Source organism: Triturus cristatus, chromosome 2_1 (genome assembly GCF_964204655.1).
Source record: "Triturus cristatus chromosome 2_1, aTriCri1.1, whole genome shotgun sequence".
In the NCBI taxonomy this organism is placed as follows: domain Eukaryota; kingdom Metazoa; phylum Chordata; class Amphibia; order Caudata; family Salamandridae; genus Triturus; species Triturus cristatus.
In genome coordinates, this window is record NC_140581.1 from 88,283,699 (window position 1) to 88,309,894 (window position 26,196).

The following is a 26,196-nucleotide window of genomic DNA, read 5'->3' on the forward strand; positions in this document are numbered from 1 at the left end:
GTGAGGGAAGTGTATGATGGAAGGAGGTGCCACAGGAGGTAGACAATGTTAAACCAGCACCGTGGGCACAGGATAGCAGGCCACAGAGGGAAGAGTGTGATGGAAGGAGGTGCCACGGGAAGCACACAATGTTAAACCAGCACCGTGGGCACAGGATGGCAGGCCACAGAGGGAAGAGTGTGATGGAAGAAGGTGCCACGGGAAGCAGACAATATTAAACCAGCACCGTGGGCACAGGATGGCAGGCCACAGAGGGAAGAGTGTGATGGAAGGAGGTGCCACAGGAAGCAGAAAATGTTAAAGCAGCACTGTGGGCACAGGATGGCAGGCCACAGAAGGAAGTGTGTGATGGAAGGAGGTGCCACGGGAAGCAGACAATGTTAAACCAGCACCGTGGGCACAGGATGGCAGGCCACAGAGGGAAGTGAGTGATGGAAGGCGCAGGATGGCAGGCCACAGAGGGAAGAGTGTGATGGAAGGAGGTGCCACGGGAAGCAGCACCTTCGGCACAGGACGGCAGCCACAGAGGGAAGAGTGTGATGGAAGGAGGTGCCACGGGAAGCAGACAATGTTAAAGCAGCACCGTGGGCACAGGATGGCAGGCCGCATAGGGAAGTGTGTGAGGGAAGTGTATGATGGAAGGAGAGGCCACAGGAAGCAGACAATGTGAAAGCAGCACCGTGGGCACAGGATGGCAGGCCACAGAGGGAAGAGTGTGATGGAAGGAGGTGTCACGGGAAGTAGACAATATTAAACCAGCGCCGTGGGCACAGGATGGCAGGCGACAGAGGGAAGAGTGTGATGGAAGGAGGTGCCACGGGAAGCAGGCAATGTTAAAGCATCACCATGGGCACAGGATGGCAGGCCACAGAGGGAAGAGTGTGAGGGAAGTGTATGATGGAAGGAGGGGCCACAGGAAGCAGACAATGTGAAAGCAGCACCGTGGGCACAGGATGGCAGGTGACAGAGGGAAGAGTGTGATGGAAGGAGGTGCCACGGGAAGCAGGCAATGTTAAAGCAGCACCATGGGCACAGGATGGCAGGCCACAGAGGGAAGAGTGTGATGGCAGGAGGTGCCACGGGAAGCAGACAATGTTAAACCAGCACCGTGGGCACAGGATGGCAGGCCACAGAGGGAAGTGTGTGTGGGAAGTGTATGATGGAAGGAGGTGCCACAGGAAGCAGACAATGTTAAAGCAGTACGATGGGCACAGGATGGCAGGCCACAGAGGGAAGTGTGTGAGGGAAGTGTGTGATAGAAGGAGGTGCCACGAAAGCAGACAATGTTAAACCAGCACCGTGGGCACAGGATGGCAGGCCACAGAGGGAAGAGTGTGATGGAAGTAGGTGCCACGGGTAGCAGACAATGCTAAACAAACACCGTGGGCACAGGATGGCAGGCCACAGAGGGAAGAGTGTGATGGAAGGAGGTGCCACAGGAAGCAGACAATGTTAAACCAGCACCGTGGGCACAGGATGGCAGGCCACAGAGGGAAGAGTGTGATGGAAGTAGGTGCCACGGGTAGCAGACAATGCTAAACAAACACCGTGGGCACAGGATGGCAGGCCACAGAGGGAAGAGTGTGATGGAAGGAGGTGCCACAGGAAGCAGACAATGTTAAACCAGCACCGTGGGCACAGGATGGCAGGCCACAGAGCCAAGTGTGTGATGGGAGGCAGTGCCACGGAAAGCAGACAATGTGAAAGCAGCACCATGGGCACAGGATGGCAGGCTACAGAGGGAAGTGTGTGAGGGCAGGAGGTGCCCCGGGAAGCAGACAATGTTAAACCAGCACCGTAGGCACAGGATGGCAGGCCACAGAGGGAAGTGTCCGCTGGAAGGCAGTGCCACGGGAAGCAGACAATGTGGAAGCAGCACCATGGGTACAGGATGGCAGGCCACAGAGGGAGGTGTGTGAGGGAAGGAGGTGCCACAGGAAGAAGACAATGTTAAACCAGCACCTTGGGCACAGGATGCCAGGCCACCGAGGGAAGTGTGTGATGGAAGGAGGTGCCACGGGAAGCAGCACCTTGGGCACAGGATGGCAGACCACAGAGGGAAGAGTGTGATGGAAGGAGGTGCCACGGGAAGCAGACAATGTTAAAGCAGCACTGTGGGCACAGGATGGCAGGCCACATAGGGAAGTGTGTGAGGGAAGTGTATGATGGAAGGAGGTGCCACAGGAGGTAGACAATGTTAAACCAGCACCGTGGGCACAGGATAGCAGGCCACAGAGGGAAGAGTGTGATGGAAGGAGGTGCCACGGGAAGCACACAATGTTAAACCAGCACCGTGGGCACAGGATGGCAGGCCACAGAGGGAAGAGTGTGATGGAAGAAGGTGCCACGGGAAGCAGACAATATTAAACCAGCACCGTGGGCACAGGATGGCAGGCCACAGAGGGAAGAGTGTGATGGAAGGAGGTGCCACAGGAAGCAGAAAATGTTAAAGCAGCACTGTGGGCACAGGATGGCAGGCCACAGAAGGAAGTGTGTGATGGAAGGAGGTGCCACGGGAAGCAGACAATGTTAAACCAGCACCGTGGGCACAGGATGGCAGGCCACAGAGGGAAGTGAGTGATGGAAGGCGCAGGATGGCAGGCCACAGAGGGAAGAGTGTGATGGAAGGAGGTGCCACGGGAAGCAGCACCTTCGGCACAGGACGGCAGCCACAGAGGGAAGAGTGTGATGGAAGGAGGTGCCACGGGAAGCAGACAATGTTAAAGCAGCACCGTGGGCACAGGATGGCAGGCCGCATAGGGAAGTGTGTGAGGGAAGTGTATGATGGAAGGAGAGGCCACAGGAAGCAGACAATGTGAAAGCAGCACCGTGGGCACAGGATGGCAGGCCACAGAGGGAAGAGTGTGATGGAAGGAGGTGTCACGGGAAGTAGACAATATTAAACCAGCGCCGTGGGCACAGGATGGCAGGCGACAGAGGGAAGAGTGTGATGGAAGGAGGTGCCACGGGAAGCAGGCAATGTTAAAGCATCACCATGGGCACAGGATGGCAGGCCACAGAGGGAAGAGTGTGAGGGAAGTGTATGATGGAAGGAGGGGCCACAGGAAGCAGACAATGTGAAAGCAGCACCGTGGGCACAGGATGGCAGGTGACAGAGGGAAGAGTGTGATGGAAGGAGGTGCCACGGGAAGCAGGCAATGTTAAAGCAGCACCATGGGCACAGGATGGCAGGCCACAGAGGGAAGAGTGTGATGGGAGGCAGTGCCACGGGAAGCAGACAATGTGAAACCAGCACCGTGGGCACAGGATGGCAGGTCACAGAGGGAAGTGTGTGATGGAAGGCGCAGGATGGCAGGCCACAGAGGGAAGAGTGTGATGAAAGGAGGTGTCACGGGAAGCAGCACCTTCGGCACAGGACGGCAGCCATAGAGGGAAGAGTGTGATGGAAGGAGGTGCCACGGGAAGCAAGCAATGCAAAAGCAGGCAATGTTAAAGCAGCACCGTGGGCACAGGATGGCAGGCCACAGAGGGAAGAGTGTGATGGAAGGAGGTGCCACGGGAAGCACACAATGTTAAACCAGCACTGTGGGCACAGGATGGCAGGCCACAGAAGGAAGTGTGTGATGGAAGGAGGTGCCAAGGGAAGCAGACAATGTTAAACCAGCACCGTGGGCACAGGATGGCAGGCCACAGAGGGAAGTGAGTGATGGAAGGCGCAGGATGGCAGGCCACAGAGGGAAGAGTGTGATGGAAGGCGGTGCCTGGGAAACATACAATTTTAAAGCAGCACCGTGGGCACAGGATGGGAGGCCACAGAGGGAAGAGTGTGATGGAAGGAGGTGCCTCAGGAAGCAGACAATGTTAAAGTAGCACAGTGGGCACAGGATGGGAGGCCACAGAGGGAAGAGTGTGATGGAAGGAGGTGCCACAGGAAGCAGACAATGTTAAAGCAGCACCGTGGGCACAGGATGGCAGTCCACAGAGGGAAGTGTGTGAGGGAAGTGTGCGATGGAAGAGGTGCCACAGGAAGCAGACAATGTTAAACCAGCACCATGGGCACAGGATGGCAGGCCACAGAGGGAAGAGTGTGATGGAAGGAGGTGCCCCAGGAAGCAGACAATGTTAAAGCAGCACCGTGGGCACAGGATGGGAGGCCACAGAGGGAAGTGAGTGATGGAAGGTGGTGCCTGGGAAACAGACAATGTTAAAGCAGCACCTGCGGCACAGGATGACAGGCCACAGAGGGAAGAGTGTGATGGGAGGCAGTGCTACGGGAAGCAGACAATGTGAAACCAGCACCATGGGCACAGGATGGCAGGTCACAGAGGGAAGTGTGTGAGGGAAGAAGGTGCCACGGGAAGCAGACAATGTTAAACCAGCACCTTGGGCACAGGAAGGCAGGCCACAGAGGGAAGAGTGTGATGGAAGGAGGTGCCACAGGAAGCAGCACCTTGGGCGCAGGATGGCAGACCACAGAGGGAAGAGTGTGATGGAAGGAGGTGCCACGGGAAGCAGACAATGTTAAAGCAGCACCGTGGGCACAGGATGGCAGGCCACAGAGGGAAGAGTGTGATGGAAGGAGGTGCCACGGGAAGCAGACAATGTTAAAGCAGCACCGTGGGCACAGGATGGCAGGCCACAGAGGGAAGTGTGTGATGGAAGGCGGTGCCTGGGAAACAGACAATGTTAAAGTAGCACCTTGGGCACAGGATGGCAGGCCACAGAGGGAAGAGTGTGATGGAAGGAGGTGCCACAGGAAGCAGACACGTCCTCGCGTCAGCACATACACTACACAGGGCGACATCGCGCAGCCACTACTCTATAGGTTGCAAACACCTTCTCCGTGCTGGAGCCAGGTAGGGGGTTCACAACCAAGGATGAGACGGCCAGCAGTACCAGCTATGTCACATGGTGGCACTAAAAGCATTGAGAACTGGGCGGGCACGATCCGCCATGAGTATGAACAGAAGGATTGAAGGGCCCCATATAGATACACAGCACCCACAGAGGTTGACTGCTGCGACCCTGCGCGGGGACGCATGGACAGGGGGCTCGTTAATAGCAGTGGTCGAAGTGGGGGGGGAAAAGTAGGGGAACTGTGGGCGGAGAATCAGAGGGCGGGAAAAACCTGTGGATTGGATCAGTGGGCGGAGTCAGAGGTGTGGCAGAAAGAGCAAAATATCAAATTTTTTAAAAATTTGTTTCCTATTTCACTAACCGGTTACAGCTTATTACGTTATTTAATTTAACCAATGGATACACATTTTTAAGGTTTAATGTAAGTTATTGACATTAAAATACATTCACAAAGTGGGATACATTTCCAATCACAGAATGTCTCTAATATCCTTAAAAGTGGAATTGCAAGCCATTTGTCTCCCAGCCATGGAGTGTGTCATCAGCACTTCTCCTCCCTTTTTCCATAAGAGCAGTTCAAACATGAATAGCAAAATATCCTAGTTTACAAATGTTTTCCACATAATTATGACTCTGCCATTTTTGCTACATAATCTGATGCATAATCTGATGACTTTAACTAATAAATTGTTTGTAGCTCAAACGGATCAAAAGTTCCTAAAATAGGTGATTTGTGCTTCTGTGAAGTGGAGGGCCCTTTGCAAAGGTTGACTGGTCACCTTCCTCACTGCTACAGTTGTATGTCCCACTGGTTCTAATAAGAAACAATGTTTGCAGAGACTGTTAGCATGTGTAAGAATGTCAAAATAATAAAGTAAAAGAAAATTTACAACACCACTAATACCAGTGTAGGGTGTCAGAGCAGTTTATATAACATATATTACACAGAGACAATCAATCATACGTTTGTAAATCACTGTGTAGAAAATGTTACATAAGACAAAGGACTACAAGGTCTAGGAGTCACATGACAATCATACTAGTAGGCAGCACAGTTTAATAGTGATTGGTCTGGAGAAACACAAACTCAGAATTTAAAACGTAATGCCATCGTTGGGGGTTCTCTTTATTAATCAGAATTGATTTCTACCCAAATGAACCCTTTTTTCAACATTAGGATAATCAAAGACTGGGGGAAAAAACATAACACTCCAATCAATAACTTGCAGTTTGCATGCAGCTCTTAGATGACAGTTAATAGCTCACTGTTCTATGTTAGTATTTAAACTTATTAACTGCAAGTAACAATAGGGTCTTTCTGACGAAAGCAGTAACTCACTGACCTATTTACATTATGTGCACTTTGTGATCTGCATGGTACATGTTCTTAGTAGCAGGCACATTAACTCTCTGCGCTTCCTTTCCATGAGTCAAAAGGCCCACTAGAAAAAACACCCTCTCTCCCTACTAAGAACATTAATCACTGGAGTTATTATGACATTTTTATTGTTGCCAAAAACTTTTTGAGGCCAGGAAGGAGGCAGCAAGTGTTTTTAAACCATATTATACTTGCAAACACTACGACCCCACCTGAAGTCAGCGCCAGCCGTGGTCCATGCTGATAATAGCGGTGGGGCCAGGTAAGGGGGGGATTTCGAGAGACGATGCAGAGAAAATTAATTATTTATTTCCTTTTCCCTCTGGATCGTCCCTCGAAATCCCCACTTACCTGGCCCCTCTGCCCCAATGCTGTTAGCTGCACTGACCGCGGCTGGTCAGCGCCTGGTACGGTCGCACTGCCCTACAGCCACCCTGCTCAAGGGTCCTGTGACCTCAGTGAGAGAGTCACTGTCACTCTAGGATGTGCTGCTCCATAGGCCTGTCTGCAAGACTGGAGGTGAACTTCAGAATGAATTGTGGCGAAAACCCTTCAAGGTTAACCCACACTTTCCACTGCAAGGGTCCACCTGCTGGTGCTAAGACACCAGGGCTTTTAAGATCTTGTGGGGCCTTCTAAGGTCTAGAATGGGAATGTGCTCCGTCAAGGGGAGTGGTCTGGCAGACTGGTCATGAAGGCTGAACCTGGTTTCCCAGTTCCAAATTCAGCAGCTCTGACCACACATCCTCTCCCCCACTGAACACCATCCTGCCCCACTGAGAGAAATGTGCACTGCACTGACCCACTATAAACACCTGGATGTGAAATTAGTGAGTGCTTTTGCCTGAAAAGTTAAGGCCATAACTATAGGGCCCAGAAGGGACCCAGTTCAATGCCCATTGCTTATATCCTTACAAAACGTAGACAGTATGGTTTAAAAAGACCACATTCCTGAACACACAGACACTGTAGACATTTTGTTTCCCAATCCACCCATCAAGCAGGTATTTCAGTATCTGCAGGAATGGTGCACTTTCCCACCCAGGGAAAACAATGTTGTTCAAAGAGAGACGAGAAAACAAAAGTAGCGCTTCACTGGCAAACACTGTAAAGTGGCGCTAATGTGTATAGATGTGAATAAATCAATCTGGCAGCCACCTTGTAACCACTCTGTCTTGCTTTAGTTAGTTATTTTTAAAATTTGGAATGTTTTATTTCTCTCCAACCCGAGGCTGCACTTAGAAATTGAAAAATATCAGAAAAAGACAACGTTTCCAGCAACACTGTTTTTTTTTTTGGATCCATTTTACAGGGGGGGAGGGGGGGGGAATAAACGAAAGGAGGAAAAAGAAGGTAATACCTGTTGCTTGAAGTCTCGGTTTTCACTAAATGAGGAGCGAGACAGAAAGAGAGGGAAGAGGGGGAACAAAGAGAGAAAGAGAGGGGGCAGCAGCTGCAAGCGGCAGGAGAACTGGACACTGTCCTTGTGTTCCCTGGGCACAAAGGAAAAGAAGAGTCCTTTTCCTTCACTGCCCGTTCCGCCCATCCCCAAAAGCCAAGACTTAACTATCGGCTTTGGCGATTTCTGCAGTCCGGGAGGCATGTTTAAAATAAGAAAGTTGGGGAACGTAATCTATGAAATTAGAGAAGTAGGGCCCTGCCGATCCCGCCCACTTCGGCCACTGGTTAATACAGAGCACACTGAGAGAACCAAGCCTGGTTTGACCCTCTTAAATCCAGGCTAGATGTTATGTTGGGTGTGTGTCTTTCTTTCTGTTTGGCTCGCTCCTCGCAGCACAATACTACCGACTTTGAATGAAAAACATCCCGACGTAGTTGATAAACATATTGTCGCCACAATGACTTTTCAAAGATCCACAAGTAAACTTACGTCATCGCCTGATAGATGGATTCGATCCCGTAGCGCATCGCGAACTCATCGACGATCTCCTGCGCGGTCTCGTCGAAGTAGACCTTCCAGGCGTCATCGCCTTTCGCCTCAGGGATCCTCACCACCCCGCTGCCTTGGATATCGGTTAGATGATGGAAGAGGTTCTGAAACACAAAATGAAAAGGGATCAATATACATCTAATCACAACACAAGCCCACTGTGACCTGGAGACGCTCCACTGAGATTCAAGACTAGAAGTCATTGTCAGGATAAATACGTGGAGACAACGAATGCAGAAGATGTTGAAAAGTAATGTTCTTCTACCTAGGCATCCCAGTATGAAAAGAAGAGGTGATGGCACCCTCAACCCCAAAGTTTAAAACGCTGGATGAAGAAGGCACCATCACATACAGCTACCAAGATTTCTGTAAAGCAACATCTTCTGCCTAGCTCGAGGTCACACCACATGAGAAAACCAAACATACGAAGGTTTATCACTTTGTCCAGCTCAGAAAGTGTTTGAATCCTCCTTAAACCCTCCCGCTGTGGCTCTATTCCGACTTCTCCAGCTACAAGTATATAGAGGCTTGACTCCCACTGACATCGCTTCTAGTTATAGAAGAATGAAAGTCAGATTTTGTCTGCAATGTTAATAAGTCTAGGCGGTGAAGTCCAATCAATTCGTGGAGTTTGCAGAGCTTTTCAAACTCTGTGCTCAACGGAGCTTGTGGAGTTCCCAAAAACTCTGTTCCGCGTAGCAGAGTTTTTTTCCTCGCTCGTGCTCGCTAACGGAAAGTTGTCAAGAGTGGAAAATCCAACGCTAGACCGATTCCCGACGAGATTTCTCAACGCAGATGGTCGCTACCGCTCGCGTTAAGAAACTTTCCATTCACATTGAGGAAGCTGCCGCTCGAGTAGAACTTCTACTCTAGCGGAAGAAAGAAGCAGCACTCTCCTGCACTGTGCGAGATGCCATTTGCAATGATTTTACAGAGCGTGACAAATACCCAGCACTAAAAGTCAGTGTGAACGGTGCGAGGTAACCCACTCTGCCGCTCGCGGAACTCCGTGTAGTTTGGCGGATTTTTTTGTCGCTTTGCGGAGTTCCACTTAGCAGAACTCCGCAAACTCTTCCCAGGCTATGTGGAACTCCGCCCAGGCTTAAAAATCACCTAATTTTCACTATTCTGGAGAATGACTGCTCCGAAAATCCAAATCATTTATCTTACATACATTACCAGCAGATTTCTAATTCTAGAACACTGAGAAAGATCTCTCACCTGATAGAACTTTGCATAAATAAGTCTCCAATATACACATTAGAGACATATCGCGCAAGTTACTTACTTATGTAACGATATATCTGTAAGAGACATTAGTTAGTGATAGATTCCTTACCTTAGAATATCCCCAGGAGTCAGACTGGATCCGGAAAGTTTTCCTCAGCAGTACCCTTGCGTGTTGGTAGGCGTCGTTGTGCGGTTCCACATACGTCGCTGGTGGAGTAGTCGCCGAGATGACGTAGTCGGAGCTACTTAGACGCACTCACGTGCGCTGACGTCAGTTCTGTACATGACTATTCCGCGCCAGGAACGCACAGCCATGCCAGAGACCGACTACTGGTGCAATAGAACTAGGGCCCTGAAAGGGATGACCTGAATCCTAGAGAACAGTTCGCAGAATGGGGAGGATGGGCGGGCGGTAAGGAATCTATCACTAACTAATGTCTCTTACAGATATATCGTTACACAAGTAAGTAACTTGTGCATCTGAAAGAGACACGTTAGTGACAGATTCCTTACCTTAGAATACATACCCAAGCAATACCAACCCCGGAGGAGGGTCTCCGAAATAAAATCACACCAGAACGTCACGGAGAACCGACCGGCCAAAGAAGCCGTCTCTCCAGACTTGACTGTCAAGGCAATAGTGCTTAGTGAAAGTATGCAGCGAGACCCACGTAGCTGCCTGACAGATATCTTGCAGAGAGACACCACGTGCTAATGCTATAGTAGCTGCTGTCGTTCTGGTAGAATGGGCGCGCAGCCCAACCGGAGGTTGCTTTTTAGTCAGAGAGTAACAGGCTTTAATGCACAAGACAACCCATCGGGAGATAGTCAGCTTGTGCAAAGCTCGACCTTTCTTGGCACCCACAAAGCCAACAAAGAGCTGGTCATCCACCCGGAACTGCGATGTGCGGCTGACATAGAATGAAAGCGCACATTTTGGGTCCAGACGCTGGAGCCTCTATTCCTCTCTTGAAGGATGTGGAGGAGGAAAGAAAGTGGGCAAAGTAACAGTTTGTCCGAGATGAAAGGCAGTGACTACTTTCGGGAGAAAGGAGGGACCTGGTCGAAGCACAACCTTGTCTGGGTGAATCGCCAGGAAAGGACGTTTTGATGAAAGAGCCTGAAGTTCACTCACACGCCTGGCAGAGGTGATGGCCACCAGGAAGGCAGTTTTTAAAGTTAGTAACCTCAAAGGACAATTTTGAAGAAGCTCAAAGGGAGCGCACATTAAGTATGTGAGAACCAGGTTCAAGTCCCACTGAGGCATTACAAAAGGAATAGGAGGGAAAAGGGAGTAATGCCTTTGAGAAATTTATTCACAACAGGGGACTTGAAAAGAGAGGGCTGATCAGGCAGCCGGAGAAAGGCTGAAAGAGCAGAAAGGTAGCCCTTGATAGTGCCCAGAGCAGAGCCCTGCTGGGCCAAAGAGAGAAGGAACAATAGGACCTCCGAAAGAGGGGCAGAAAGGGGATCTACAGCTTTCGCCGTGCACCATGCCACACATTTTTTCCACCGGCAGGCTTATACAGTTTTAGTCGAGGGACGCCTGGCTGCCAGTATCACATTACAGACTTCAGGAGGCAAGTTAAATGGGATCAACTGTCGCCGCCCAATATCCACGCAAGGAGGTGGAGGCTGGACAGGTTTGGGTGGAGGACCGTCCCCTGGTGCTGTGACAGGAGATCCTCCCGAAGAGGCAGTCTGATTGGGGGATCCACACTCATAATGAGTAGCTCGGGATACCAAACTCTTTGAGCCCAGTCCGGTGCCACAAGAATGACTTGGGCCCGGTCGCGTCGGATCTTCTTCAGCACTCTGGGTAGAAGTGGTATAGGCGGAAAGGCGTACAACAGACCGCGACCGCACTCGCGACGAAAAGCGTCTCCGAGCGAGTGCCGCCTTGGAAACTCCAACGTGCAGAGCTGCTGACATTGCACGTTCTCTTCGGTGGCGAATAGATCTAACCAAGGTTATCCCCACTGCTGAAAGAGACCTTGCGCCACGTCTGAGGGAAGACGCCATTCGTGATCCAACATCCACCTGCAGCTGAGTTCGTCCGCCCTGGCGTTCAGAGAACCTGCCAAGGGTTGAACCACCAAGGAAATGCCTTGACATTCCAGCCATGTCCAGAGACGCAGAGCCTCCTGACATAGGGTCCACGACCCCACCCCGCCTTGCTTGTTGCAGTACCACATGGCGGTGGCATTGTCCCTGAACACCTGCACTACTCTCCCCTTGACAGAGGGAAGAAATGCTTTCCGTTCAAGTAGGATCGCCCTGGGCTCCAAAAGGTTGATATGGAGCATGGACTCCGCCGGAGACCAGAGGCCTCTGATCTCCGCCTCCCTCATGTGGCCGCCCCATCCCAGGAGGGACACATTCGTCACCCCTGTGTGCTCCGGTTGGGGAAGGGAGAGGGATCTGCCGCTGACCCAATGCTGGTCCGTGAGCCACCACTGCAAGTCCTGTGCAGTGCCCTCCGAGATCTGGACGTAGTCGGACAGGTTTCCCCGATACTGCGTCCATTGGAACTTCAGGTCCAACTGCAGAGCCCGTATATGCCACCTGGCATGATTGATCAGCAGGAGGCCATGAGGCCCAGCAGTCTCAGGGTCTTCCTGACTAAAACCCAGGACCAGGGCTGAAACATCGGAATCATAGCCCGTATGACTCGGACTCGCTGTTCGGGAGGATAAACCTGAAATTGCGCCGTATCCAGAACCGCTCCGATCAAAAGGAGCTTCTAAGTGGGAATCAGATGCGACTTCGGCACGTTGATGGAAAACCCCAGCGAATGCAGGAGGTCGGCCGTAGTCTGGAGGTGGGAGACGACTACCTGGGGCGAGCCCACCTTCAACAGCCAGTCGTCGAGATAGGGGAAGACTGAAACCCCTGATCTGAGCAGATGAGCTGCGACCACCGCCATCATTTTCATGGACACCCGAGGGGCGCTGGTAAGGCCGAAAGGGAGCAGGGTGCCCTGAAAGTGCTCGTGGCCTACCGTGAACCGCAGATAACGCCGGTGGACCGGCAGGATGGGGATATGAAAATAAGCATCCTGCAAGTCCAACGCTACCATCCAGTCTTGTGGGTCTAGGGCAGACAAGATTTGAGCAAGCGTGAGCATCTTGAACTTCTCCTTCCGGAGGAAGTGATTGACGTTCCGGAGGTCTAAGGTAGGATGCAGGGCCTTGCCCTTCTTTGGAATCAAGAAGTAGTGGGAATAACAACCACGACCAGGGCCGCAACTTCCTGCTGGAGAAGTGCCAAGTGATCCCCCTACATGCGTGGTACTGAGGCGGCATGGCTGGAGGGGTAGTCTCGAAGGGGAGGGAGTAGCCCCGTCGGACTATCTGCAGAACCCACCTGTCCAAAGTGATGGTGCGCCAGAGAGGGAGGTGATGGCGAACCCTGCCGCCCACTGGTGTCTGGTGGGCCTGAAACACCAGGCTAGGAAGGTTTTGAAGCAGGGGCGGTGGTGGACTGACCCGCCCGATGGCCCAGTGACCCACCTCAGCGGGCACCCCGGCTGCGCTGAGACTGCGGCTGCGCAGGCCGGCGGCACTGAATAGAACACGTTTGGGCACCTCGACCCTGACCTCGAAATGAGCGAAAAGCAGACCTCAAGGGAGTGCGTGTGGTGGCAAGACCCAAGGACAAGGCGTTACCCCGGGAGTCCTTAAAGCGCTCCAAAGTGCTATCCGCCTTGTCACCAAAAAGGCATGTGCCATCAAAGGGCATGTCCAACAACGTGTTCTGCACATCCCCGGAAAAGCCAGGAGTTCTGAGCCAGGCGTAACGCCACAGTTGTGGAAATTGCCCTGCTGAGGGAGTCGGCTGTGTAAAGACCACAACAGATAGTGAATTTCGCAGCATCTCTCCCTTCGGTAATGGCTTTAGAGAGCACCGCCCAAGCTTCCTCTGGACACTGAGGCAGCACCTTTGCGACTGCGTCCCACACAGAGTGGGAATAGTGGCCCAACAGGCACGCAGTAGTCACAGCCCGCAACCCGAACCTGGCAGAGGTGAAAATCTTTTTCCGAAATTGCTCCAGTTTTTTAAATTCCTTGTCTGGAGGTGCAGAAGGAAACGCGCTCAGAGAACCCGAGGCCTGGACAACCAGACTCTCGGGCGTTGGGTGTTGCGTGAGAAAACTGGGGTACCCGGGGCCGGGCGATGACATCGCGCCACACTCTTATCCTCAGGAATCCCTGTGTTAGGCTTGGTCCAGATGCTTAACAGAATGTCTGTAAGCATTAGCGGCTCCGCAGAGGAGGTCGCTGGCTGCACCACCTCGGTCAGGAGATTGGCCCTGATAGGCACAGATGGGAGCTCAAGGTAAGGAGCCTCAGCTGCTCTGCGCAACACCACAGAAAAATCCCCAACCTCTTCCGTAGGTACGAAAGCATGGGACAATGTACCAGGGTGCTGAGAAAAATTCAGATTGCCTGGACCTTCCATATCACCTTCCCACTCCGGTTCATCCTTGCATTGAGCTGCGAGAGGGTCCTCGGACCCCTCCCAGTACCCACCTCTGTCCACCGGCCGTGTATGAGGTCGATAAGGACGAGCAGCCCGGGGAAAGGGAATGAACTCACCACATGGAATTGGAGCGGAGGATAGTAGACCAATTCAGGGTCGACATAGTCTGGCCCCGTAGGCAACAGTGTCATGTCCGGTTTCGGTCCCGATGCCGGAGGCGGTGTCAGGCCCGGCGCCTGCGGCAGGGCCGAGGCCGGAGCCGACGGCGCTGGCGCCGGAGCAGACGGCGCCACCGAGTATCTTGTCAGCATAGCCGGGGCCAAAGGCAGCGGCACAGGGGCAGAACCACCCCACGGGTCCACGGGACCCAAAGGCGCTCCGGAGGGATCCGATGTGGGAAACAAGCGGCGCATCGCCAACAGGAATACTTGTATTTCTTCCAAAGTCGCGTGCGTGCCCGGGAAAGGCGGGTAGGCCGCAGGCAATAACAGAGGATCCACGGGAGCCGCGGGGTAGTGACCACCCGCCCCCTCCACAGCGTACCGCGACCGGTGAGGGGTAGACGAAGATTGACGTCACTTCTTCGACTTCTAAGGGTGCCTTGAATTACAGGTACCTGATTCCGACGAACGATGGTGTTGGCCCCGCGACCTGTCCCTTGACCTCCCACGGGAGCAGGACCTTGAGTGGTGCGGAGCCGATTGCCGGGCCTCCAACAACTTTCGGGAATGCTCCCGCATTGCCTTCGGTGCCATGGCCCGACAATCGGGGCACGCCTCGAGGTCATGGGCATGCCCCAAGCAGAAGAGACACACGTTATGCGGGTCCGCCACTGACATGGTCCGACGGCAGTCCATACAGGACTTAAACCCGGGCACCCCTACTGCACCAGGAGTCGAGTACTCGACCAAACAAGAGAAACAAGTCTCTAAAACCAAGTTAAAACATTAACTATGGGTACCGCTCTCTCTTGGATCTGCGCTTGCTGGCGCGGAAAAAGAAAGAACTGACGTCAGCACACGTGGGCGCGTCTAAGTAGCTCCGACGACGTCATCTTGGCGACTACGACGCCAGCGACGTACGCGGAGCTGCACAACAACGCCTACCGACGCGCAAGGGTACTGCTGACGGAAACTTTCCAGATCCAGTCTGACGCCTGGGGATATTCTAAGGTAAGGAATCTATCATTAACGTGTCTCTTTCAGATATGCAAGCCTTCTCATAATAAAAGTGTAATCATTTATACAGCTCCACAAAGAAAACCAGCTTTTGGAACTGTGCATCAGCTAAGAAGGATACTGAACCAACTCCAAGAGAATGCAGTTTTTAAGTAACTTCTGAAAAACTGAACTCTATGTGGCACCAAAAGATGGATCTCCACAGCTTTAGTGGCAAAATAGAGATTGGTACATATATATGATCAAGGTCCTCCGGGGTCGAAAAGTCTCATGCTGATGGCGAAATTGGTGATGAAATAAATAAAAAATCTGCACTTACCCTGTGGTCCGTGCTCCTGGCCTTGTGAGTTTGACGGAAGGTGGGAGTCTCAAGGAGACAGACAGACAGACTAACACACACAATTTTGCTACTAAAGCTGTGGAATCGCATCTCTGGCCCCACAAGCTGTGAAGTCACATCTTCTGGCCCCACACAGTGTATGCAGCCACAGTATATACATATGGTTTGATCAAAGTTTCTACTGAAGACATTTTTTGGTTTCCTAAAACTTCATGCCATTTCACGGATCTGCATGAAATTGTTTGCATAGCAAGCTTCATGCAGATCCTTCCAGGAGCGAAGTGAGAAGTTGACCTTGTTAGGTAGGTCGCTCCCCTTCCGCACAGCACCGCCTGTGCGTCCTGTCCCTGCCCCAGCTGCCGCTGCTGAGGAAAGTTGAGACCCTCCTCCACCCGCAGGCTACCACCTGCGCCTCATCCCTGGTGGCCAGTGGTAGGCCTTAGGTCTGTCCTATTGTAGGTGTCATTCATTGTACTGCCCTTATCGTTTTCTTTTTGTTGTCTGTGACTGCTGTTGTCTGTCTTCCCTCTGCTACACCTGTCATCCTCGACTCAACGCTCTCCATGACCAAGCAAGTCAACGCCATCTCCTCCTCTTGCTTCAACACCCTCTGAATGCTCCGCAAGATCTACAGATGGATCCCGACAGATACAAGAAGAACAGTCACCAAGGCCCTCGTCAGCAGCAGACTCGACTACGGAAACGCCCTATACGCGGGAGCCCCGACCAAGCTCATCAAACGACTGCAACGCATCCAAAATGCCTTGGCAAGCCTGATCCTCGACGTACCACGCCACAGCCACATCACTCCACACCTGAGAAACCTGCACTGGCTCCCCGTCAACAAGAGGATATCCTTCAAGCTCCTCATCCACACACACAAGGCACTCCACAAGACCGGCCCAGCCTACCTCAACAGACGACTCTCCTTCTACATCCCAAACCAACAGCTCCACTCTGCCGACCTCGCACTCGCCACCGTCCCGCGCATCCGAAGAACAACCACCGGCGAGAGATCCCTCTCCCACCTCGTCGCCAAGACCTGGAACACCCTCCCACTGAGCCTACGAAAGACTCAAGACCTGCTGACCTTCAGGAGGCTACTCAAGACCTGGCTGTTCGATCAGTAGCACCCCCCCTCCCAGCACCTTGAGATCCTCGAGGGTATGTCGTGCGCTCTACAAATGACTGATTGATTGAGTAAAGGGAAGCTATGAGGACTTAAAAAAAGGTCCCATGTTAATCTTTGCTCTCTGCTACAGTAAAAAAGCTGAATTGAATTGATTTACACAAAGCTTCTCATGAAACTAGTGTAGGAGAGTAGGGTCTGCTTTCTATGTTCACCCCCACTTTTTGCTTTTGCTTCACTGTTTTTCGACTTAGATGTGGCTGTGGGCCTGCCAATCAGACCCACAGCCCAGCTGTTCTCTCTCTAAATTCATACTATGTACTTTAGGTGCATAACCCAATTGGTAAGGATCACCTTATTGGACCCTGTATAGAGTACCTTAGATACCCAGGGCATAGGTGTACCCTAGGCCTACCAGGGGCTGCAGCATGTATTATGCCACCCCTGGCTGGCCTTCCATTATGACACAACTGGCTGATCACTCAGCTGGGGCAAGGTCGTGTAATCACCCCTTGCTTAGGTGTAGTATTCCTATACCTACCTTATATATAGACACATGTGTACCTATCAGCCACTCCTATGGCAGGCCTTAACAATCCTGGAGGCAGAGTGCTTGGTAACATGTGAGATGGTGCTCTAGCATGAGCTGAGCCTGTCTCCAGCTTTCGGAACCATGTCCTTATAGCTGTTCTATGATATAGCCTACCATATACTCTTAAAGTACCTTATAATCTTAAACGGTTATGGTAACTATGGTTTGGCTTTAACAAAACATGTCGTGTAAGGTGTCTAACACTTTGGAATAATACCCCCATACCATTTCTGGCAATGAGGATATTATTCCTCCCTTCTAGAGGGAGAAGACATGTTGAAACCTACTTACCCGGTTAAAGTTAACCAGAGCCCCAGCATCACAAAATGGATGCTGCTGCCACAGACACAAGTCTGACCTCCTGCTGCTGGAAGTCCTTCCAGCGAGGAAGGCTTGGACAATAGGTTTCCTGCCTTGGGAGGTGCGAGCACCACCCCAGACAGGACTTAGTGTATTGGGGCAGGGAGGGATGAAAGAAACTAGACACTGTCTGGGGCACACAAGGTGTCCCATGCATAGTCCAGTTCAAACCGGCGCTGGGGCACTCCAGCCCCAGCTTTGGCGCGAAACTGGACAAAGGAAAGGGGGTGTAACCACTCCCCTTCCTGGTCCCACCCATAGGAGGGACCTTGCAGGTAGCCCAGCCCACTAGCCCAGTATATCAGTAGGTAGCTGAGCCCTGCAAAATTAGATTATCCTGAATCTGCAACTTGAACAGAAACTCTGGACCTTCGACATTCGACCTCAGGAAGAAGACTGAAGAATCTCCCTTGTGGCCAAGGAGTGACCACCCTGGGCAACCAGGCACCATCCAGCGACCGCTGCTTGCTTTGCGACTGATCCTACGAGGGACGACTGCAGAGACCGACCAGCGCTGAGACTTCCAGACACCTCTGAACCAGATCCACCTCTACAGCGAAGCTGAGACCCCTGGAGGCGACGAGGAACGTGGGACCGGCGACTTGGGAAAAGTGGCTAGTAACTGACTAGCGCGACTTCTGAGGCTTCCTCGAGCCTGTGCTGGGGGAATTGAGAAGCCCCCATCCCGAGCACCATCTGCAAAGAAGATCAGCTCCCCACACTTCACGTGTTCTGCGTGGGGCCCTTCTGCAACTGAGTTGCACGACGTGTTGTCCGGTTGCTGGCCCGTTGGCTAGTGACCTCTGCGACGACGAACCTTTGATTTCACCTTACTGGTCCGGCTCCTCCAGACTGGCACTCGCTCCTCTGTGAAAGAGAAGCACCCCAGACCTTCCTGGTCTGCACCAGAAGCAAGTCCTCCATTCTGCGTGGGTTCCGCTTGCCAAGGCTTGTTGGGTCCTAACTCGACATCGACGCCGCCGACAGCAAGAGCCTTCGTGGGACAGCTCGCCTCCTGGTCCTGGTCGTCCTCGACGCCTCCTGGTACCCGTGGCTGCTGCGACAAGCTTCACCTCTTCACCTGCATCTGCACGACATCGCCTGGTTCCTTCTTGTTTCCTTCCTGGCTCCTGGCTGGTGACCTAGACTCTGTCCCTTCTGCTTCAGGTATCCTTCCTTCTTGATTCCATCCTTGGGATCCACCGGACACTCTTCACTGACTGCCTGTCAGCAACTTTCCTTCAGGCATCCATAGGAGTCAACGACGAAACCCGACGCAAGTTCACACCTATGCACCCGCAGCCCGTGGGCTAGGTAACTTGAGTACTCCGGTGCTCACAAGGGCATTGACTATCCTAGGGTCTAGTTTCCAAGTCTCGAACTCCTAGCTATCCCAGAAGTGTCCTAAAACTGTTAATTTCTAATAACTACTATTTCTATCGACTTTTACGCATTAAGCGTGAGTGTTTCCACTCTGCACCTGAATCCCGTGGGCCTCCCACTTCCTAACCTTTGGTAGTATAGTGTAGCCCCAGCGATTCCCTAGGCCTATGCCTATCCTGTGTTCGTGACAGTGGTTCTTATACCACTTACTTAGTATATGGTTTGCGTGGCCCCTAGGGCCTAACTGTATTACTTACCTGTGTGACTTAATGTATGCTTAAATAAGACTGTGTTGTACTTACCTCAAATCTCATTAAGAGTGCTGAGGGTAATTTGACTAGAATAAATACATTCTATTTTTATATATATATCTGTTGTGGTGTCCTTTCATTTGGTATTCAAGGGATTACATATGGTATAACAGCTGGCTTCACATGCCATACAGAGTTTAGCCTAAGACTGCTCTTGTCCGTGCTACCACTAGGATAGCTGGTCTATAAGGTTGACTTTACAACCAATCACCATAAGGGTTGTTTTGGACTGATACAAGGTGTACACTAGAATTAGTGACATCATATATCAGGCCAACTTCTCACAACTAGGACCTTACTCAGAGGAGTGTCTTTGTTTGATTTGGTGTAAATCTGTTAATTCGTTTTTGAGATAAAAGCATTACAAAAATGTGTTGGTGGGCTTCAAAGGGCCAAAAGTTAGAGATATCGGGACCATTACTCTGCTAGCAGATGCAAATGTAAAAATAATAATAATAATAATAATAATAAATGAACTAATCTGATTGGACAAGAGAGCTTGTTCATTTGGAATCTAACAATCCCAGACATGGGTTTGGCGATTCGAGCTCCTTGGCTTGCCGCAAGAGACCCCAGGGTCCATCATACCAGTCTCGGTACCAGGAACCCCAGACAACACTGTATGTGGTCATTTTCATGCCATAGTACTGCAACCGCAGGGCAAGCTTCACCATCAAATCAAGCCTCACTACTCGAGGATTCACTCTCATGACATAGGAACTGGTACACAATCAGGGTTCACAAATAAAAAAGCAAAATAGGATGGCCTGGCCAAAGCTAGGCCCTGAAGAGGCCAAATCCTGGAGTACACACTGCTATTACAATTGTCCAAAATGATGTTGAAATTGGCTGGATTTCCCTGTAAATTAAATAGTATGTTGGAGGAGTGGGTATGTACACCAGAGTATGGTTCCAATCAATTGCTTAAGAATAAGTGTGGATCTCTTTTTCTGTGTTCAGGACATCTCACACTAGGTTTGTTTCCAAATGATCTTTATTTCTTAAATCATAAACTTGAATTTGCATGTGCACAGGATTCAGTCAACACGTGTGTTGGAGTTAGCCCTTTGTTCAGGTTCACCCCAAACATTTTGCCTTCTTCCCTTCTGTTTTGCTGAATTTGTTTTTGTTGGCCTTAGGACTCTGCACTTTACCAATGCTGACGAGTGATAAAGTGCTTGTGCTCACTCCCTAAAACATGGTAAAATTGGCTTTCACCAGATTGGCATATTCAATATACTTATACGTCCCTAGTTAAGTTGTATACCATATACCCAGGGCTGGTAAATCAAATGTTAGTAGTAGGTCTGCAGCACTCATTGTGCCACCCACTTCACTGAAGTAGCTCCTTAAATCATGTCTCAGGCCTGCCATTTCAGTCTAAATGCAGTGTTGAACTGCCAATTCAACTTTGCAAAAAAAATATTTTGTCAAGGTTAAAACTCCCTTTTTAATGCATATAAGTCATCCCAAGGATAGGATCTAAACAGCCCCATAAGACAGAGTGCCATTTAAGTAAAATGTTGGACTTGTACTTTGAAGTTTTACATGTCCTGGTAGTGAAAAACTCAAATTCATTTTTCACTACTGTGAGGCTTGCTTCTCTTACTGGGTAATAGAGGGTTACCTTCTTATATTTAATAAGTGATAACTGTTGTGTGAGAGCTGGTAGAAATGTCAATTAATTTAAAATCCTTTTTAATGGTAAAGATGGGTTTTAAATGGCAATTCTGCAAATACCATTTTCTTTTTTTAAGTTGCCATTTTCTTGTCATAACCATTTGGTGCCTGCAGCCAGTTTCCTGGGTCACATGACTATAAGTAGTTGGCCATTGTGAATTTATCCCAGACAGCCACGCAATAGAGGTACTATGTGTTGGCAGGATGGACAATCCTAACAGGATGAGGAGAAGGAGCTGTGCACAGCACCATTTGCACTTCAAAGACCCTGCCTCAGCTCACACACAACGAACTTCACACTAGCCTATTGTTACTGAAGACAGACTGGGAGGCAGGCTATTCCAGACATTTCTGTGGGGGAAAAACTCCAGAAGTTTTGTCCACTTCAACGCTGTGACCAGCAAAAATTTTAGGACCCTCACACCCACTCTTCAGTTCCCTTCTAGACCTACAGAAGAGACTCAAAGGACTGTCCTGCTGCCTATGGCCTGATGTGAATTTCAGAGGCCTGTCCTGCTGCCTGAAACCTGCCTTGTGCCCTCAGAGGACTGCCCTGCTGTCTGAGACCTGCTTTTATGCTTGAACCCAAGACTTCAAGAGTGACTCCTAGGGCTAGTTGGCTGGCCTTCTGATAAGAGCCTCAGCGAGAAAAAAGGCTCCCACCATTTTGAAACTGTCACCACACCTGGACCTTGCCTGAATGAATCCTGGCCCTCTAACTGGCCCAGTTTTAAAACCAACTCTTGAAAGTATTTCTAAGCAAGACTCCGGGGTTTACCTTCCAGAATTTGTTGCTGCTGTGCTTTTTCGTCCACAGAGTCATTTCTACTGAGAATGTGCTCTCTCAACATGATCATACATAATCATACCAGTTGTGTATGAATTTCACATTTCAATTGATAAATATGGATGTGTCTTAATGGACAGAGCTGCTGACGTTGGATCTTGAGAAAGAGGTTCAAGTCCCGGCGTTGGCTGAACATCCATTGATACTGGGAAAACCACTCACCTTTCATGCCTAACATAAAATTAACCTGAACTTGTGTAATGTAATCTGGTGCTTATGTAAAGCACTCCAATGCCCTCAGGCTGTGTTCGCGCTACATAAAACAGAGAGAGAGAAAGAGAGAGAATGAACACACACAAACAAACAAAAGGTATCCCACCTAATATTTTTTACCGGTGTGCTGGGCTTTAGTCTCTTCAGTTGGAGCACCACCTTCCTAGGGGCATGGAAGGAAAGTGTTCCCTTTCTTTAAATAACCCTCACACACTCTAATAGTATCATGCTTCATAATTGGGTTCACTCTGACTCCTAAAGGTCAGGGTTGGCTCCACCATGTTCCAGGGAGCACTTAAAAGAAAAGAACAGGGGGCATAAAATTAAAAATTCTCCAACTTGCTCCAAGGTATCCCTTTATTGGTACATTAGTCGGGGTTGTAAAAAATAAAAAAAATATGGAGGGTATTTACGATATAATGGTCCTATGACCCTAGACCAACATGTTTCAGCCCTACTCTATGGCCCAGATAGGTCCAGGGCATTCACCAGGTTGATTAGGCTCACCTCCCTAGTGTGTCAGCTCAGCGAGCTGTCTAGTTCATACAGAAAAGATGCATGTAACTAACTGCATCTAGGAGCAAAGTGTATATTTGCCCTTCTTGTTACTTTTTTCTTGCGTCCAACCACTTGGTGTTGAACTTTTTGTATCTCGGGGGAGAGATTAGGCAAGGGTCGCCCTGAAGTCACACTTTCTTCAAGAGTACTACCCTTCTGGCATACCTATTTGGTTCCGCGTCTCCCGGCTTGCAAGGGATACCTTTTGTTTGTATGAAGCAATTTGGGAGGACGTATCCCTGTTGTGCCCCTTCGATAAGGTGGAAGGTCCTCTCTACCCTTCAGACTTGAGAAACGAATCACTAATCCTTCACCCAGGTTTTATATATATATATATATTTCATGATGTACCACTGAGCCTTGTTGCAACAAAAAAAATGATGAGACCTTACCCAATGCTCTTCTACTGAAGGGGAACTTTACATTTGCTATAATCACTAAGATTTTTCAGAAGCCATGAGATTTTAGAGAATGGATGCCACAGGCCAGCACCCTATTCACATAAGTGTTCCAGCTCCAGACTCCAATGCATTGCTGTTTCAGACACCTACCCACAGTGGCGAAGCTTAGTCAGTGAGGTTCGGAGGGTGTGAATCTCAACTTTCCCCAAGAGCGATGTGCCACAAGGTGGAGGGTTGAGATGATTAATGTTCTGAATGGGCTGTTGACATGACGACCAAGGTCATTTCTGTTTGGCATTATCTGGATTGCTGTCTAAAGTGGAATTGGGGGCGAAAAACAATGGTTTGGAATTACAGGTGTGTGAAATTCACGTAATTACGTCTTTGTGTGCTACATTTTATGCATCCCCAAGTCAATTTGAAGTGAGGATGAAATTAAACAAGAGCACTACAAACAAGTCACTTACGCTCCGTTGTGCCTGTGCTTTCACTGTCAATTTTTATTGCAAATTGCACCATTCACTGTCATTTTTAACTGTGAATGGGAAATGATTACGCAGAGTGGTGTAACAACGTAATTTTTGTAATTACTTGTTACACAATTTGCAAAATTCCCAAAACTGTGTAAACATATCATAAAATTTCACCAAGGCCTAGTTAGAATACTGCTACAAACACCTGTCAGTGGTTAAACTCTTTGCAAGCATTCATCGCATCGCCCTTTGGGGCTGGACTGCCAGCAGTATGCCGGGAACCCTGAGAATAGCGCAGCGCTCCAGCTAGCACAGCAACATTTTGTGAATTTCAAAGCTTAGTAAACTTGCATCCATTTAATAAAGACTTCGATGGGTGCAGATTTACTTCTTGTTTTGTAAACCAGTCTCAATATATATTTAGGCTCCTGATCCAAAAATTGAAGAAGGTAAAACCTCTCAGAGAAATTAAAACAAGAGAAACCAACACAAACACAAATAGCAGACACAACTCCAGGGCCAGCCCCCACCCTGGGCCCAATTACCGAGCCCAAGAATGCATTTATTCGGTGGGTGTCCCACCCCAAACAGCAACCCCTCCCCACCCCCGAAGCTACGCCCCTCGCGGTGCAAGATACTCTCCTGCTGTCGTGTCATTTTGAATTGTCTTCTCGCACATGAATCCGCTTCTCTCACAATATTGCTATTTTACATAACATGTGTAAGTTATTTGTTTACCGCTGAGAGCAGCCTTCTCTTAGGCGACCCCTGATTGGCCCAGTGTGACCCTATCTCCAGACTCAGTGGGTCCCGGGACCAGTGGCGGCCCTCCGCTATGGCGGAGGAGCGTCGTCCCACTCCTCTGCGAGCAGTAGTTAAACGAAAACTGAAATGATAATAACCAGCGTTATCATCATTTTCGTTTTGCGTTTCCTGGTGCTGGGGAAGGCTAGACTGGCGGAGCGGGGGCCAGGAGGAGGAGTTGTGCTCCATTCTAAAGTGTCCGTAACTGTTTGGCCGGCCCTCTCGGGCCAACAATAACACTCATGCGCACCTTGCATTAGTGCCAATATCGGCAACAGTTATCACAAAGCACATAAGTACATAAGTACATAAATAAAACACGCGACACTGTAATGTAAGTGGAGAAATATTGCTGCAGGTTTATTAGCATAACCAATATGCAAACAAGGTGGGTTATCTTACGGGCGATCCCAGGGCAGGCCAGCCCTATGCCGCCTGCCCGTCTGATAAGCCTAGAGTCACCATGGCAACGCCAACTGGTGTATACCAAATATTGGGAGGGTCCACCCCTCCCATCCGTGGACCACCAGTCCACATGCTTCACACGCCCCCCCGTGATGGGTGGGCGGAGCATACATGGCAGCCCCCGGTTGCTCAGACCCACAACCGCCTTTCGGTTAACGGGGCGCCGTCGTTCTTCCAGGGGACCCGCTAAACATCCCTGGGTATCCTGGCTTAGCACCCCGCGGTGCTGCTGCATGCTGTACCCCTTGGTATGTGCAGACCCTGGATCGCCCTGTAACTCCTCCACAGCCTTGGGAGTGGCCACCGTCACTACCAGGGCCCCCCACCAAGGTAGACCTGTTTACTTACAACCTGCTGCAGCCCAAGCTTCCCCTAGGTCCAGTAGGAAAAGGTCCATGCCTAAACTAGATAGGTGCACCCCATCTCCCTCCAGGCACCCTGTGGACTTGGCGTGTACAAGACCATGCCTGATGAAGCCAAGACCTCTTTGCTCTGCGCAACTGCGCATGGCTCCAGATAGGCCTTCATACCTACAGCATACTGATACCGGGCTTCTCCCAGGTCCAGCCAAAACAAGTCTACGCCCGACTCACCTCAGGGCGCCAAGCGCCTTCCGCCTGGAAAAGGGGGGGGGGGGGGGCGGCACATGTGCCCCAGAGAAGATGGCCCCCGCCGACAGCGCATACATGGGCGGAAGGGTGATGGGTTGGGCCCGCAGTGACTAGTGGACGCGACCCCGAAGCTCGCACTCGCGATTTCGGCACCAAAGTCCGAAATGCTAGTGGCGCGAGAAGAGTCCCGGGAAAATAGGGCGCATCGCAGCGCAACTGATGCTGGACGCGACCCCGGATCAGGGACGCAGAAGTTTACATAGTGCGGGATCGACCAAGGTGGTGGGACGCCGTAGAGCACCGTATTTACATAGCCATGCAAGTGGGGGAGGTAACGTGAAAGAAACGCCGCTTACCGACTTTCCGCAGCGGGCGAGGATGGCCCGGAAGGACTTGCACCCTGCCCCTCCCCCAAACCCCACCCAGCAGCAACCAGAATCGGACCACACCAAGGCACCGCCGTTAGGTGCGGCAAACAAGCCATATGCCTGCCCCCCTCTTCAAAGTCTTTAAGGAGAGGGGGCAGCGAAGAGCGCTGTCATAAACACCTGAGGGGCAGAGGCATCCAGCCCTAAACGTGAAAGAAACGCCGCTTGCCGACTTTCCGCAGCGGGAGAGGATGGCCCGGTAAGGACTTGCACCCTGCCCCTCCCCCAAACCCCGCCCAGCAGCAACCGGAGTCGGACCCCACCAAAGGACACCGCCCGTTAGGTGCTGGAAGGAGTCTGAAGGGCCCAGGCTCACCGTCACAACATTACAAAACACCGACAGATATTTCCTACCAGAGAAATGGCGCGACACTCAACCATGGGTCAGCCTGAGTACAGTCAACCCACTCCACCATGCTTGTAGCGAACACCTGGCAGCTCGAGGCCTCCTACGCCCCCGAATTAACTGCCTCGGCCTCAAAAAAGCACATTCACCCGTAACAGATATTTATTGTTACCCAACTCAATGGTACTCATTTTATCAACCTCAGAGAGATCAAATGC

At 50.7% G+C, this 26,196-nt stretch overlaps 1 protein-coding gene across 5 annotated transcripts in view; it reads right to left on the minus strand.

Moving 5' to 3' along the window:
- Nucleotides 1-26,196, minus strand: part of UNC13B (unc-13 homolog B) — a 2,660,654-nt gene that overhangs the window by 929,099 nt on the left and 1,705,359 nt on the right. For all 5 annotated transcript variants that reach the window (XM_085628130.1, XM_085628129.1, XM_085628128.1 and 2 more), the window contains one exon: nucleotides 8,088-8,251. In XM_085628130.1, the coding sequence (XP_085484256.1) occupies nucleotides 8,088-8,251 (164 nt within the window). The remainder of the gene's footprint in view (nucleotides 1-8,087; nucleotides 8,252-26,196) is intronic.